Raw genomic sequence first — 13,627 nt, forward strand, 5'->3', positions numbered from 1 at the left:
ATTAAAAATGGAATATGCATAATTAATTTAAAAATATGAAGTTATGTATAATTTTTTTAAAAAAATAAGAAGTAATGTGTCAATTCTTTATAAAAAAGAAACAAATTAAGGTATTAAATGTATTTAATAGATAAATCACAAATATGAGATAATCCTATTCGAAGTAGTGCAATTATAAAAAGGTTTTAACCGAAAAATATGAGATAATTTTCTATCCTATACACCCTTCGATAATTATATCACTTTTTTTTTTTGTATTTTTTTCAGATAATAAAACTCATAAATTTATCTTTATAACATGATATAATTTATTTTCTTTAAGATGAAATTAATAGAACCAACTTTTAAACCCCACTGAAACCTGCGCCAACTCCAACATCATAAAAAAGAAAGAAAATCCTTTGGGAGTGTTGTCCAATCGCATATTATATATCTGCTCGACTGCGCGCTTTGTTTAGGGTTTTTACATTACATCTATCTATCTTTTCATTCGAACGTCGTTCATTCATAACTGTGGAATCCACTAAGCATCTCAATACCTCCGTTTCTGGCCGTAGCAATACTTTAAAGCTCAGGTTCTTTCTTTATCTCACTCTTCTTCAGCTTTAATAATCTTTGTTTCATTCCGACGCGACTCTGTTAGGGTTAGGGTTAGGGTTAGGGTCAGATTCATCGCCCAGCTATAATGATCAGTATACGGGGCGTGACGAATTTATGTACGTTTGATGTGTGTTTCCTTGGTAGTGGTTAATGATCTACGTGTAAGATTGAAGTATTTTTGTTGTATCCTAAAAATGATGTTGTGCTTATTACCCCGAGAGAACTGTTAGCTGGTCTGCCAATTGCGTGATTTCATATGTACAAAAAGTAAAGCATCTTAATTTTCGTGCGTTGCTTTATGATATCTTGAAAATAGGAATTTAGTTAAATTTTTATATTAATACTTTCGTTTACGATTCTGTGAAAATATCAATCTTAGCTGTGGTGGATTGTGGGAGTTAAGGAAGTAAAATTTCAGGGAGCTGTTTAACTTATGAAGCAAATGGAGAAGTTGGGAATAAAATGTTTATTGCGGAATCGGACCCAAGGACAGTTAATTAAGATATATCCTGTTTTACTGGCATTGGGTTTGCTTGGAGTAAGTAAAGAACAAGGAATAGTGCTCGTGTGGTGAGTAGTGACTGTTGACAACTAGTTAATTCAGATTTATCTGCATATGTTTTGTGTTTCACTCCATGACTATCTCCTGAATCATGATAAAAAAATGCCAGATATGCAAAATGAAGATGAAACTTTAGTTTAAAATAAAAATCTTTTGATGGGATTTCAAAGTCATTTTCTGCATTGCCCTTTGATATAAAAGAGGACTTTTAATGAGAAAACGGAGCCCTTTATTCTTTGGTCTTACAGTCCTAATCATTTTGCAAAATCAAAACACATCCAGATTCACAATATCAGATGTCTGTTTGTATGAAACATCAAGTTTTCCTAATTCTCGAACTTGTTTCCAGCTTGTTTCAGAATATTGGTGGATATCTGGTTTCCAATTCATTACGATGTTAGAGAATAATATAAACCATTAAAAAAGTCATCACCCAACACCTTAAGGTTTTGGGTTGAATTGGTTCTTAACATGGTATTAGAGTTTCAGTGACCATAAGGTCATGAGTTCGATCCTCACCGCCTTATACTTTCTAGTGGAATTAAATAAGCATAAAGTAAAAACCAAAAAATTTGGCCTATGCAATATCCACGCTTCAAGCTCAAAGGGCTCTTGTGTGAGGATGTGTGTTAGAGAATAATATAAACCATTGAAAAGGCTATCACCCAACACTTTAAGGTTTTGGGTTGAATTGGTTCTTAACAACGAAAGGGTATCACATTATCTGGTTAAAAACAATAAATCCATTGATATGAACCGAAATGTTTCTAAATAGCTGCTTAAGCGATTACCATCTCAACTTCATGTTTAATACATGGACCAAAACTGGAGACTCCCCTGTTAGTTGCAATAGAAACTGTTCATTTGTCCAACAGTTTCACCAAAATTGTGTTTGCGTTGCTATCTTATGAAATCTGGACCATCTATTGAAGGATTTTTGCACTTTCACCTTAATAGCAGTGCAAACTATTTTGAGATGTAATGTTGAATGAGGTTGTTTAACCAAGTCCAAAATATCATCTAATCAACATGAAGATGAAATTATTTTTTAAAGGAGCGAAAAATAAAATAATGGAGGATTATTATTTATTTTTTATGTCAGTAGTTTTTGTAATGGTCAATTTGTTATTTGTATTGGTAGTGCGAACGATGGTAGTCTGGGAGCATACTACTGCATTCTGTGCTCTCATATTTTCTTTCCATCTAACCTTATATTTGCTTAAAACATAGGTATACAGTATACAGCTATATATTTCGGTTAAAATAAAAGAAGAGAAGAATTACAGCTGTGTACAATAGATGTAGAAAAAGGATTAACCACAATAAAAGTTCAGTTAGTTCAAGAGAGCAAATGGCTATGTAAGTATTTCAGTGTCAGAGGTTGTGATTGTTATGAAAGCTGAAAAAAGCCTCTGATTATGGCTAGAAGTCTGTTCAAGAATATATGTGCATTTTAAAAGCACCCGTCATTTTCACTGGCACGACGTAGCTTGCTTTTGCCATATGTATCTCCATTCCTTTCTCAGCGGTCATTTTTCCATATTTTACCTCAATCCCCTCGAAAGGAAGAAAAGTACTCCTCAAAGTTATATCTCCAGATGATTTCTGTGTGAATCAATATTTTAGTTTATCCATTCACTCTACCATGTTAGCTTAATTTCTGGAAGGGTGGAGTGATATCCTTTCCATTGTTTTTCAGTGCTAGTACTGATCTTATGTTAGGATAGGAATATTATTAATTGTGAGATATACGTGAATATTATGAAGAATGTGGCCCAGGAACTTGTTATAAATTTTTGGGTGCTGAGTGAAGTGATATTTGATTGATGTGAGATGGATTGCTTGTCGAATTTCATATTCTATGCTGTTGGAATTTGCGGTTTTTGTATTTTGAAGGGGAGGTAATGGGTTTGGCTTGGCTTAAGGATGATCTTGGATGTGTGGTTGTGATGTGGACAGGGAGGAGGAGGCGGCGGCTGGTGGTGTTTGTTGTGGTGGGTGTTTTGCTGATCAGTTGTGGTAGAGGTTAGGAAAGAAGAAATTTGAAAATGAGTTCAGACAGCCGGAGTCGAAGCAGAAGCAGGAGCAGGAGCCCATTGGATCGTAAGATCCGCTCCGATCGATTTTCCTATCGTGATGCACCTTACAGGAGAGATTCACGTCGGGGTTTCAGGTTGTTTTTTGGATTTTAATTATTTATTTGCTGTTTTCTTTTCCTACTTAAATGTACTGGTAAGGGAAGCTGAAGAAGGAAGAGGCTTTGAATCTTCATTGTGTCGTTTGTTAAACCTTAAGCATGGCCCATATATTTACAATTGACTGTTTTTTGTGGTATGTTTCTTCTTACTCTGCCTGCTGCTTTGATTAGCTTGAAACTTAAATTGTATGGTTTGCCTCTCAAACATATCCTGTGGTTCTGGTTTATTGGCTACATAAATACCAAAGAGGCATACACCAAGCCATTTGACATTTGGAATGTATGTGTGCATTTCTCACATTGGTAACGCTAATTTGATTTTTTGTCAGCCGAGACAATTTGTGCAAGAACTGCAAGAGGCCTGGTCATTATGCTAGAGAATGCCCTAATGTCGCAATATGCCACAACTGTGGCCTCCCTGGGTATGGAATTCATTCTTTGTTTCTTAAGAACTGAGCTTGTAATTCTGTGATATTCTGCTTTCTGTGAACTTTAATGGTTTTATGTAGTGAAGAAAGATGATTTAGGAAATGATTAAGGGGGGATGGATGGTTGCCTTTCTTGTTGGTTCTTTAATTTGGACCTTCCCTAATTACAGTTTCTTATGTCTAAAGTTATTTAACTAATCTATTGTGTCCATGCCATTTTGAACTTTAATTACATTTTTCTTTATTATGTTTGGATTCTAGTTAGTATGAATATACTCAAGAAATCTCTTCAGGATGAAATATGTTTACATGGCAGTAATGTCCATTCGGAATATGGTGCCGTTTTTTTTTTTCTTTTTGTTAACTGGACTGTGGTTGACTTTTAGGAATTCACCTATTATCATTCATCTTCTGTTCTTTTGTATTTCTCTCTTGTTTAAATGATGTGGTTTTGCTCTTATTCCTTGATTTTAGCTTGTCCTTTCTCTTCTACATTTCATCTTCTTTATGGTAGAAGGTTAGTGTTTAAGAATTGCTTTACCGTATGATTTCTCCAGATTTACTTAGTAGATACCATTGCATAATTGCACCTCTACAATCATGCTGTGTAACTGTTGACTGTCATATTACTTCTATCTATACTGGTACTGTAAGTGCAACTGTGTTAGTGCTATGTTCTTTGTGGATAAAAGCCGTTTTCCTTAATGAATCTGATGGCAGAATACTAATTCCCCCTTTTACAAAAATGTAATGACAACTACTTTATGCGATCACCATGGTCTTGTCTAAGCCTCTCAGTCTTGCCATTTTCTCTTCTGTGATCATTCTACTGATGCCACTTCAACTCAAAAAATTGCCAATCCTGATTTCGTTATTGCTTGCTTTTTCTTACCTGAGCCTGGATTTTCGACGCTGACAGTCTTTTTTGCCTTTACCAGCTCTTTGATAAATTTAAGTTTTGAATTGTGAGTTGTTTGACTTTTACAACCTCCAAATATGAAGTATGAAGTAAAAAGTAAAGGATTATTTAATTTATGTTAGAACTTAGAAGTCAATTATATAATATCTGCTATTGAATGTTTGATCAGGCACATTGCTTCTGAATGCTCCACGAAGTCTCTGTGCTGGAATTGCAAAGAACCTGGTCACATGGCCAGCAATTGTCCAAATGAGGGCATTTGCCACACCTGTGGTAAAGCTGGGCACCGTGCTAGGGAATGCACAGCTCCTCCAATGCCTCCAGGGGACTTAAGGTTGTGCAACAACTGTTATAAGCAGGGTCACATTGCAGCTGAATGTACGAATGAGAAGGCATGCAACAATTGTAGGAAGACAGGCCACTTGGCACGTGATTGTCCAAATGATCCGATTTGTAACTTGTGCAATGTTTCTGGGCATGTGGCTAGACAGTGTCCAAAAGCCAACATTCTTGGAGATCATGGCGGTGGTGGCGGCGGAAGTGGCAGCGGCGGCGTTCGTGGTGGTGGGGGTTTCCGAGACATTGTATGCAGGAACTGTCAGCAATTGGGTCACATGAGTAGGGATTGCATGGGACCCTTGATGATTTGTCACAATTGTGGAGGTCGTGGTCACCTGGCATATGAGTGCCCTTCTGGCCGGTTTGTGGATCGCTACCCTAGGAGGTACTGATGCATGGCAAATTTATGGTTTATGGTTATATTGTTTTTGTCTGATTTTCTAGCCGAGGACAGATTTTTTAGTCTTGGTAGAGTATGTGTTGGCTTTACTATTTTTTACTTGGTAGAGAGACATGGCAATGATGCCATTCTGTCGGCCATTTAGCATTTACGATTGTGCTTGTGCTAGGAATAAGATTTGCTACTTGCAAAGGATGTGGGATTGTATGCTGTGTTACTTGATGAGGCTGTTTTATTTTATTTTTTGATCCAGTACAAGTTTTTGTGGTAATCGGGCCTAGATTTTACGTAATGCCCTGTTAGTTTTTAACAAAACGTCTAAACTGGCCGAATGGTGATTTGGGATATCCTTGCGGAATAGATTTGGTCTTTATTTTTTGATTTGGTACCTAAGACCTTCCCTTTTACACTTGAATTAAAGGTTTTATTGTTGTGGTATTTGTGTGCGTGCGAGAAAAATTGGGTTAATTTCTATCTACACCTTATAATTAGTCGGTAATTTATCTCTTTAGGTTTTATAAATTGTTTTGCTCCAATGACTTCTACTGTTAAACTTTCAAATTAGTAATGCACGGGTTCTCGGTCACAGGCAGTTCAATTTATAAGCATTTCAGTCTAACTGACTTTCTTTTCAACGGAGTAGTATCTCGTCATGTTTTTCTTAACACGGGGTCATGTCCCACGAAAGGAAAAAGGGCTTAAAAGAATTATAGTAAAGTTTATCACTATTTACATGGAATTTTTTGATTTTATTTTTTGGGAATGGAATCACTTACCACCAAAAATATATAGAACCTTTGCAACCAACGTAATTGTCATTGATTTCCGTCAATCTAATGGCTATCATTTATTGGAATTAATAATTAATTAATAAATGCGACCAAATAATTTTTAATAAATGATAACCGTTAGATTGACGGAAATCAACAGCGATTATGTTGGTTGTAAAGGTTGTAAACTTTTTTGGTGGTAAGTCGATCTATTCCCTTGTTTTTTTGTACATTTTTCTTTCATAATTTGAGGTCATGAGCCCTTTTAAATTGAGTTCTTTTTCATAATTTGGTACAGGGTTTTTTTTATTGTCGGAAAACTTAGTGAGAATTTTATTTATCGATCTTTGGTATATGGATTAGAATATTTTTTTTGGGAAAATCGTATTCCCAGAATTTGAAATTATGAAGTAGAATTTCATTTCAAAACGCCACCGGATAGGTGGTATCCGGTGGTATTCTTGAAATTCCATTGACGGGAAAATGGATCAGATTTTTCGGGACAAAAGTATATTTATTTTTTGTACTATTTTTCATTCGTCACTCTTTGCATTCTCTTTCCTCTCCATCTAGAAGGTCATTCCACTTTGCATCTGTTGGAAAACGTGTTTAATGGATCATGAAACTCTCCCAACTTCTCCGAAAATATCTAGCATCGTTGTGTAAGTATACTGGTCATGCTTGAGCATCATTGTGTAAGAGTACTGGTTATGCTTGGACCCTCTGATCCCAGAAGCCCAATTGAAGAACAACAATGCTTTCTCCATTGGAGAGTGTGATCTGAGAACCTGGTTCACCGTGTAGGAGCCCCATTTCACTGGGAGATTCTAGAGCTTTTGCTTAGCAGCCAAGTTGAAAAAACTTTAACGTTCTGTAAATTTTCCTAATGAGGTTCCTCGTATACTCTCTTGATATAGAGGAAGAAGAATCATTCTTCAATTTCATGGGTTTCTTCATGTGGGTGTTGCTGTGAAATGGAGTAATAGGTTTGTTTTTCGGTTTGGGTTGAAGCAACATTGAAGAAAAGCAATTTCTTCGGGAAACTCAGGCCCTGCTTGATTTCTATTCTTAAAAACTGTTTTTAAGTTTTTAAAACTAAAAAGTAAAAAAATCTGTTTGGAAATGATTGTTTTGTAAAATGATTTTCAAAACAATGATTGTTTTTTAGTTTTAAAAACTGAAAAATGGAAACAACCTACGGATGTTCTGGTTAGGAGTTTTCTGATTTTTTTGTTTTCACGGTGGCATGTTCGTAAATATCACAATTTATTAATGGCAATTTCGTAAATATGAAGACTCAAAACAAATGCTTTACGGTGGCATTTTTGTAATTCTGAAACTTCATTAATGGCGTTTTGGTAAATAACTACAAGTTCCTTATAACTTTCATTTAACAACATTCAAACAAGTTTTTTTGTTTTTCTACTCTCAAAATCAATTTTTAAAATTCATATTCAAAATAGTTTTTGAAAACAAAAAAACAAAAAAACTTTCAAACATACCCTCAATTTCTCTACATATTTCTTGGAATTATGATTTCGGGGTTTTTTTTTTTTTCCTTTACTAAACATCTAGGGAAATACTTTTAAAAAGTAAATTGACGTGGAGTCCACCATTTAAGAAAAAAAGGGCTGGCACAATTTTTATTTTTTTTGGATACATGATGAAAGATAAAAAATAGACAGGAAAATATAATAAAGGACAACCTAAGCACAAAGCCTAGGTCAATGAGTTCCTGTGAAGTCACTCTGCAAATGATGCAAACACTTCTCAGATGGAAGATCTAGAAGCTAAGAGAAGTTGCTAGCATAAGCAGCTAGCCAATCGGCCACTCCATTCCCTTCACGATGGATATGAGAAACAGTAACATTACAATCCTTGGCCAAAAGCTCCCTGATGCGACTAATCAAACCAGAAGATGGGTGAGATTGGCTACACCCCTTAAAGACCAGTTGTTGAGCTAACTGAGAGTCTCCTTCTAACCACACATTTCTAAAACCTTTGCTCCAATCTACATCTAGACCCACCAATAAAGTCCATAATTCTTCATTCAAAGCTGTTCCGCTACCCAGATTCTTACATAAACCAATAACTCAGATACCCAAGCTATTTCGAAGAACACCACCATAGCCTGAGTGTAATCCATCACTTGAGCTAGCCCATCAACATTTATCTTAATGAAATTCAAAGGAGAAAAAGACCAAACTATAAGTTTCTTTGTTTGAGTTGACGACTCCACTCATGTCACCGAGACCATATCTTTTGGATGGTACAAATTTTTGATGTATGTCGAATTCCCCTATTATTAATATTTCAAACACGGTTATAGTTGTATAAGCCGAATGGGAGGATGACGTTAGGTTAGCAGTTCAATCGCTGGTCCATTGACTAAACAAGGAAACTCAGTAAAGGAGTTTTTTTTTTAATGCTTAATATAAAAAACTATATTACAAGTATTTTTATATGGAAAAAAAAATATTGCGTAACATAACTAATGCTAATAATAGTTAAATTGGACTAGTTAAACAAAAATCAATAGCTAATAGCATACGTTTATAATAGCGTTCAGTTTAATAATATAATATTTCATTACAAGAATCTTTTTTGTATAATGATTAAATTTAAAAAAAAAAATATTTCTGCATTTACTCCCAAAATGACGTCTTTTTGGGATTAAAAAATTAAAAAATTATAATTATAATTATAAAGATTAAAATAAACCTGAAATAAATTAAAATTACAAAAACACCATGATTTCTTCTCCAAAATAACGTCGTATTGGGCTTACTGCAGATAAATTATCTGCAACAGAAAAAATGAACCCTTAAATTTTATAATTACTTCTTTTAAAATTTTCTATTTTATAATTAGAGGTATGGTTTTAGTATCTCAAAGCCTATTCGGTTTCCTTCCTTTTAAGGAATGTTTAAATGGGGGGAGTTTGAAGAAAAAATAAATGGATAAATTCTATTTTATTAATTGAATAGTATTCTTATGTCATACATTTTTTAAAAACAGACAATTAATTTAAGGGATTATACAATAGCTCTCTAATAATTTCTGTTTCTTTTAAAATAATGAACCCTTGATTCTGTTTCTTTTTAATTTGGAAACGAAAGGTTTTAAGAAGATCAAAGAGGAAGATTAACTCTATATTTCTAAATTAGTTTATAAAAAAAAAGTAATAATTGAAAAGCTTTGTGCAAATCTCACATCATTCATACATACAAGATGGTCGACGGATGGGAACCGCCTCCTTTCTATGAGAAGACACCAAAACACAGAATCCGTCCAAATATCAATTTCTTCGTGGCATAGGCTACGTTCTTCTCATGTGGTCGTGTAGACGTGTCTCTTTTTTTTTTTTTTTTTTTAAAGTGTGTATGTTATTGTACCAAAAAAAAAAAAAAAGTGTCTATGTACATTTATGACAGCAATGCCCCTCAGGGTATATTCCATTCAATAATTTCTCAGCCACCACAGGCCATCCGTGATTCTGTCGTGACAAAAGAAACACAAATAAAACCTCAATAAGGCAACTTTTGATCTTTCTATTTGTAAAGTACATCTGTTCTGAAGCTTCAAGTACTAACATGGCAGGATCTCAAGCTTCGGAGGAGGTAGTGATAGTTGGTAAACCTGTCCAAGAGCTGGTCTTGCATTCTGAAAACTTGCCAAATGAGCATGATCCATGCCCTTTTTCTCTGTGAAACGCACCAATAAAAACTCATTTTCGACATTTGTTATTATTAGTTGGCTTTCCCTTGCCCACATGTTGTCTAGCCTCTTCTTCATAAAAGTTAAAAGACAATTTTTTTCCAAGCAACTTCACAAACATCGCCTAATGCCATGATTTCTAGAGACAATTAATCTCTTTCCCTTGGCTTTTACTCTCAATGCTTGAAAGCATATGAGAGTAAAAGGTTGGTCCTCACATCCCTATCCACCTCGAAGGTAACCTCTGACTTGGTGATGCCATCCGGTGAGTGGAATAATTTGGTTTTAGATTTCAACTCTGCAGTTTTGAACATGGTGATGACATTCGGTGAGTGGAATTTGGATTTGCTTAAACAATGGTTGCCATTAAATGCAAGTGATATAATCCGTAATACTCTTCCTCCTTCGTCAGAGGATGGACGGGACAAAAGAGTTTGGTGTTTTTTTTTTTTGGAAATCGACCACACAAATCGAAAATGAAAAAGAAAAGAGAGAGAATAGACGCAACGATTTATTTTGGTTCATCCAATTTAGGTTATGTCTAGCTTGTCTGTACTATATTCACATCACTGCCACTCATTACAAGTCACTCGGTTTACAAGGCAAATATAAATAGGATTAAAAAATTCCAACAACAGCTATTCATGGGCTCAAGCCCAAACTGCTAAGAAAATTACAATAAAACAGAGGCTCACAACAGTACTTAGCCTCTACGGGCCTGGGAGCGCTGCCCCCCGGAGCGGGACCCTAGTTGCCTTTTTGCTGACCCCGACAACTAGGGCCATCATCAACATGCGAAGTATGAGCCATACCCAACATTTTTCTGGGTCCTCATCAATTTTTGTCAGTGATATCCATCATTATTTATCAGGTTACATAAGTGTCGATGAGGATGAAAGGAGAGTCTGAAAATCTTTGTGGCATTGGAAGGGTCCACAAAAAATAAAGATTTTTATGTGGAAGACGCTACATCATAGACTTTTGACAAATATAAGGTTGGCTCATTGGGGAGGAGTGATTTGAGGTGTCCTAGTTGCAATATTGAACAAGAGACAATTTTACACATACTAAGGGACTGTAGAAAGACTCATCAGTTGTGGCTGAAGATTGATTTTAGCCTCCAAGGTTCAATTTTTTTCTCTATGGAATTATCTCAGTGGCTGGTAGTAAACATCAATAGAAGAGTGGACGGTCATTCGATAATCTCATAGTTAACCACTTTTCTTGTAACGTGCTGAAAATTTTGGCATTGGAGGAACATAGCCAAGCATGGGGAGGGGACTACCCATCTGGACATAAAATATCAAACAACTACTGGTTTGACTTTAGAGGTGCAACGAACAGTGGAAGATAGAGGGAACATGATATCTGATGCTGGTAAAGTTTGTTCTAATGTTTATTAACAATTCCCAGAGCCTGAGGTAGTCAAAATCAATATTGATGGTGCGGCACGAGGCAACCCGGGACAGACGGCTTGTGGTGGTGTGTTACGTGACTCGAGTGACAGGTGACTGAATGGATTTGCAATTAGATTGAGGGTATGCTCCTCATTTAAAACTGAATTATGGGGCATTCTTCGTGGGTTGAAGTTGGCTTGGAATGAAGGATTTAATAATGTTATCATAAAAAGTGATTCTTCAAGTACAATCACTGTGCTCCCTTCGGATAGTGAAGCAGTCCGTGAGCTTCAACTTGTTGCTCGTTTATGGACATGGATTATAAAAAATTGGCAGGTTTGTTTACAACATACATACAGAGAAGGAAATATTTGCGTAAATTGGCTGATAAACTACATCCTTAATGTCAATGATCTTGTGGACCAGATGGTATTTGTGGAACCTTCAAGTAGTATACTATTGTTATATTAGGCTGATCTTGCCATTGTAAGGAGGAAGCGAGTCATTGGTATTTCTTAATTAATTTTTGTTTCTGTTTTTCTTTCTTTTTGTTTGGGCCCCTGGCCCATTTGTTAACCGAAAAAAAAGTGAGAGAAAAAGATACAAAACAAAATTTATTAGGGAAGAAAGTGAGAGATTTTTTAATTTAAATTTTAAATAAAAAATACTACTTTTAACGAAATGACAGGTATTTTTTCCTTTCCCTATTATTAAAAATATAAATATCTAAATTAAAACTCAGTGCCACCGTTATTAAACAAATCCATATACTTATATAACTTGAACGAGGTTGATATAAAAATTACAACAAGATGTTCTATTTATTATTTTCATTATATTTTTATATTATGTTAAAAAAACTTTTTTCAACATATTACAATTTTTTTAAAAAAAGTGTAAAAGAAATGACGTCGAAATAAGAAAATTCAATAAATTATTCAAGGGGAGGCCATTTATGTCTAGCTTTCCCCTCCTAAAATAATATCTAAAAAATTACTTATAAAATATAATTTATCTGTCTTGTAAATTATAATGTTCGATAACATCTTCACGTATTTTATTTTTTTTGGTAACCTGAAGGGAAAAAACAACCCCCACAAGAACAGGCTAAACTGGCCAAATACAACAAGTTTTACCAAAATCACATAAATCAGCTAAATACAAAAAAAAAAAAAAAAATACCATAAGGGGGAAAAGGGAAAATACAAAAATCCTCTTGCTCCGGAGACACAAAAGGAAAATTAGACAGCCAATCTGCACATCAATTTCCTTCTCTGTACGTGTGTTTGATAACCACGAACCACTCTCTATTCATCCATGCCCGTATACGAGTAACAATATGAGACTCACAGGCTAGCTCACTCCTTGCAGTAAACATGACTGCTGTTAAAGAGTCACTTTCTATTATTAAATTCCTCCAACCATTATCCCAAGTCCCAAATTTCCTTCTTTTGGTTATCTACAAACTGCTTATTATAAGCATTATGAAGACACTGACTCCTATCTGTACTTATCATTTCTCCACCTCCAAGCTAGCCAAATTGTTACTGCAAAAATAATCTTCCAAGGTACACCCCTGCCATCTACTACATTCACTTGAAGATTTGATAACAGCCATCAATTCTCATCCAAACTAAAGAAATTCTGACAGTATCTATGAGCTTCCAAACTTGATCCAACATCTATACAAAAACAATCTCTTAAAACATGAATAAGACTTTGTGCTCCACACGACAAACACAACAACCAGGAACCCCCATATGGAGGTGGTTACAAAAACAATCTCTTAAAGACCATGAATACTCTTCCAGATATCTGACTATTGGGATCCCACTGATAATGGCGTTTAACATATTGAGATTTCTAAGTAAAAGAAGCAAGGAATTAATCATAAATGTGTGAAAATAAGCTCATAAATTCAATAAATATTGATTATTCCTTCTAACTTGATTCTCTCACTCAATTTATGCATTTTGATAGCAGGAAACACCAAAAAGAAGTGAAAGAGGGAAGTTAAAATTGCATAGTCTCGCGCAAAAAAATGGCGCGATCCGCGCGGATTTGGCGCTGATCGCGCAGGCGTCATGAAATGCAGTCCTTTATTTGTGGAGTCGCGAATTTGGCACTGATCGCGCGGGCGTTATGAATGGATTCTCTGATTTGCGTAGTTTGATTAAAAGTGAAATTTAATCAAATTAATGAGAGGATTATGACCTGATTGATTGGTGGAATTATGAGAAAAATGGAAATTTAATCAGAATTAATTCAAGGATTATGACCTGATTGAGTAGCGGGCTA

The 13,627-nt window shown here is 35.2% G+C and overlaps 1 protein-coding gene across 1 annotated transcript; it reads left to right on the forward strand.

Moving 5' to 3' along the window:
• The first annotated feature begins 408 nt into the window (after positions 1–408).
• LOC133299863 (zinc finger protein GIS2-like) lies at positions 409–5,703 on the forward strand. The gene is made up of 4 exons (XM_061499359.1): positions 409–575; positions 3,122–3,335; positions 3,689–3,781; positions 4,876–5,703. Exons 2-4 carry the CDS (start codon positions 3,211–3,213, stop codon positions 5,435–5,437), a joined length of 780 nt encoding a protein of 259 aa, XP_061355343.1. The 5' UTR covers positions 409–575; positions 3,122–3,210; the 3' UTR covers positions 5,438–5,703.
• Positions 5,704–13,627: the final 7,924 nt, after the last annotated feature.

Source organism: Gastrolobium bilobum, unplaced genomic scaffold, assembly GCF_033153095.1.
Source record: "Gastrolobium bilobum isolate Gb01-03AN ecotype WA unplaced genomic scaffold, APGP_CSIRO_Gbil_v1 utg247243, whole genome shotgun sequence".
NCBI classification, from domain to species: Eukaryota; Viridiplantae; Streptophyta; class Magnoliopsida; order Fabales; family Fabaceae; genus Gastrolobium; species Gastrolobium bilobum.

What these genes read in the sequence shown, in the direction of transcription:
- LOC133299863 (XM_061499359.1), top strand. Translation starts at nt 3,211, where the DNA reads ATGAGTTCAGACAGCCGGAGTCGAAGCAGAAGCAGGAGCAGGAGCCCA. An exon ending in GATTCACGTCGGGGTTTCAG is followed by an intron (nt 3,336 to 3,688) that starts GTTGTTTTTTGG and finishes ATTTTTTGTCAG; the next exon opens with CCGAGACAATTTGTGCAAGA. An exon ending in CACAACTGTGGCCTCCCTGG is followed by an intron (nt 3,782 to 4,875) that starts GTATGGAATTCA and finishes ATGTTTGATCAG; the next exon opens with GCACATTGCTTCTGAATGCT.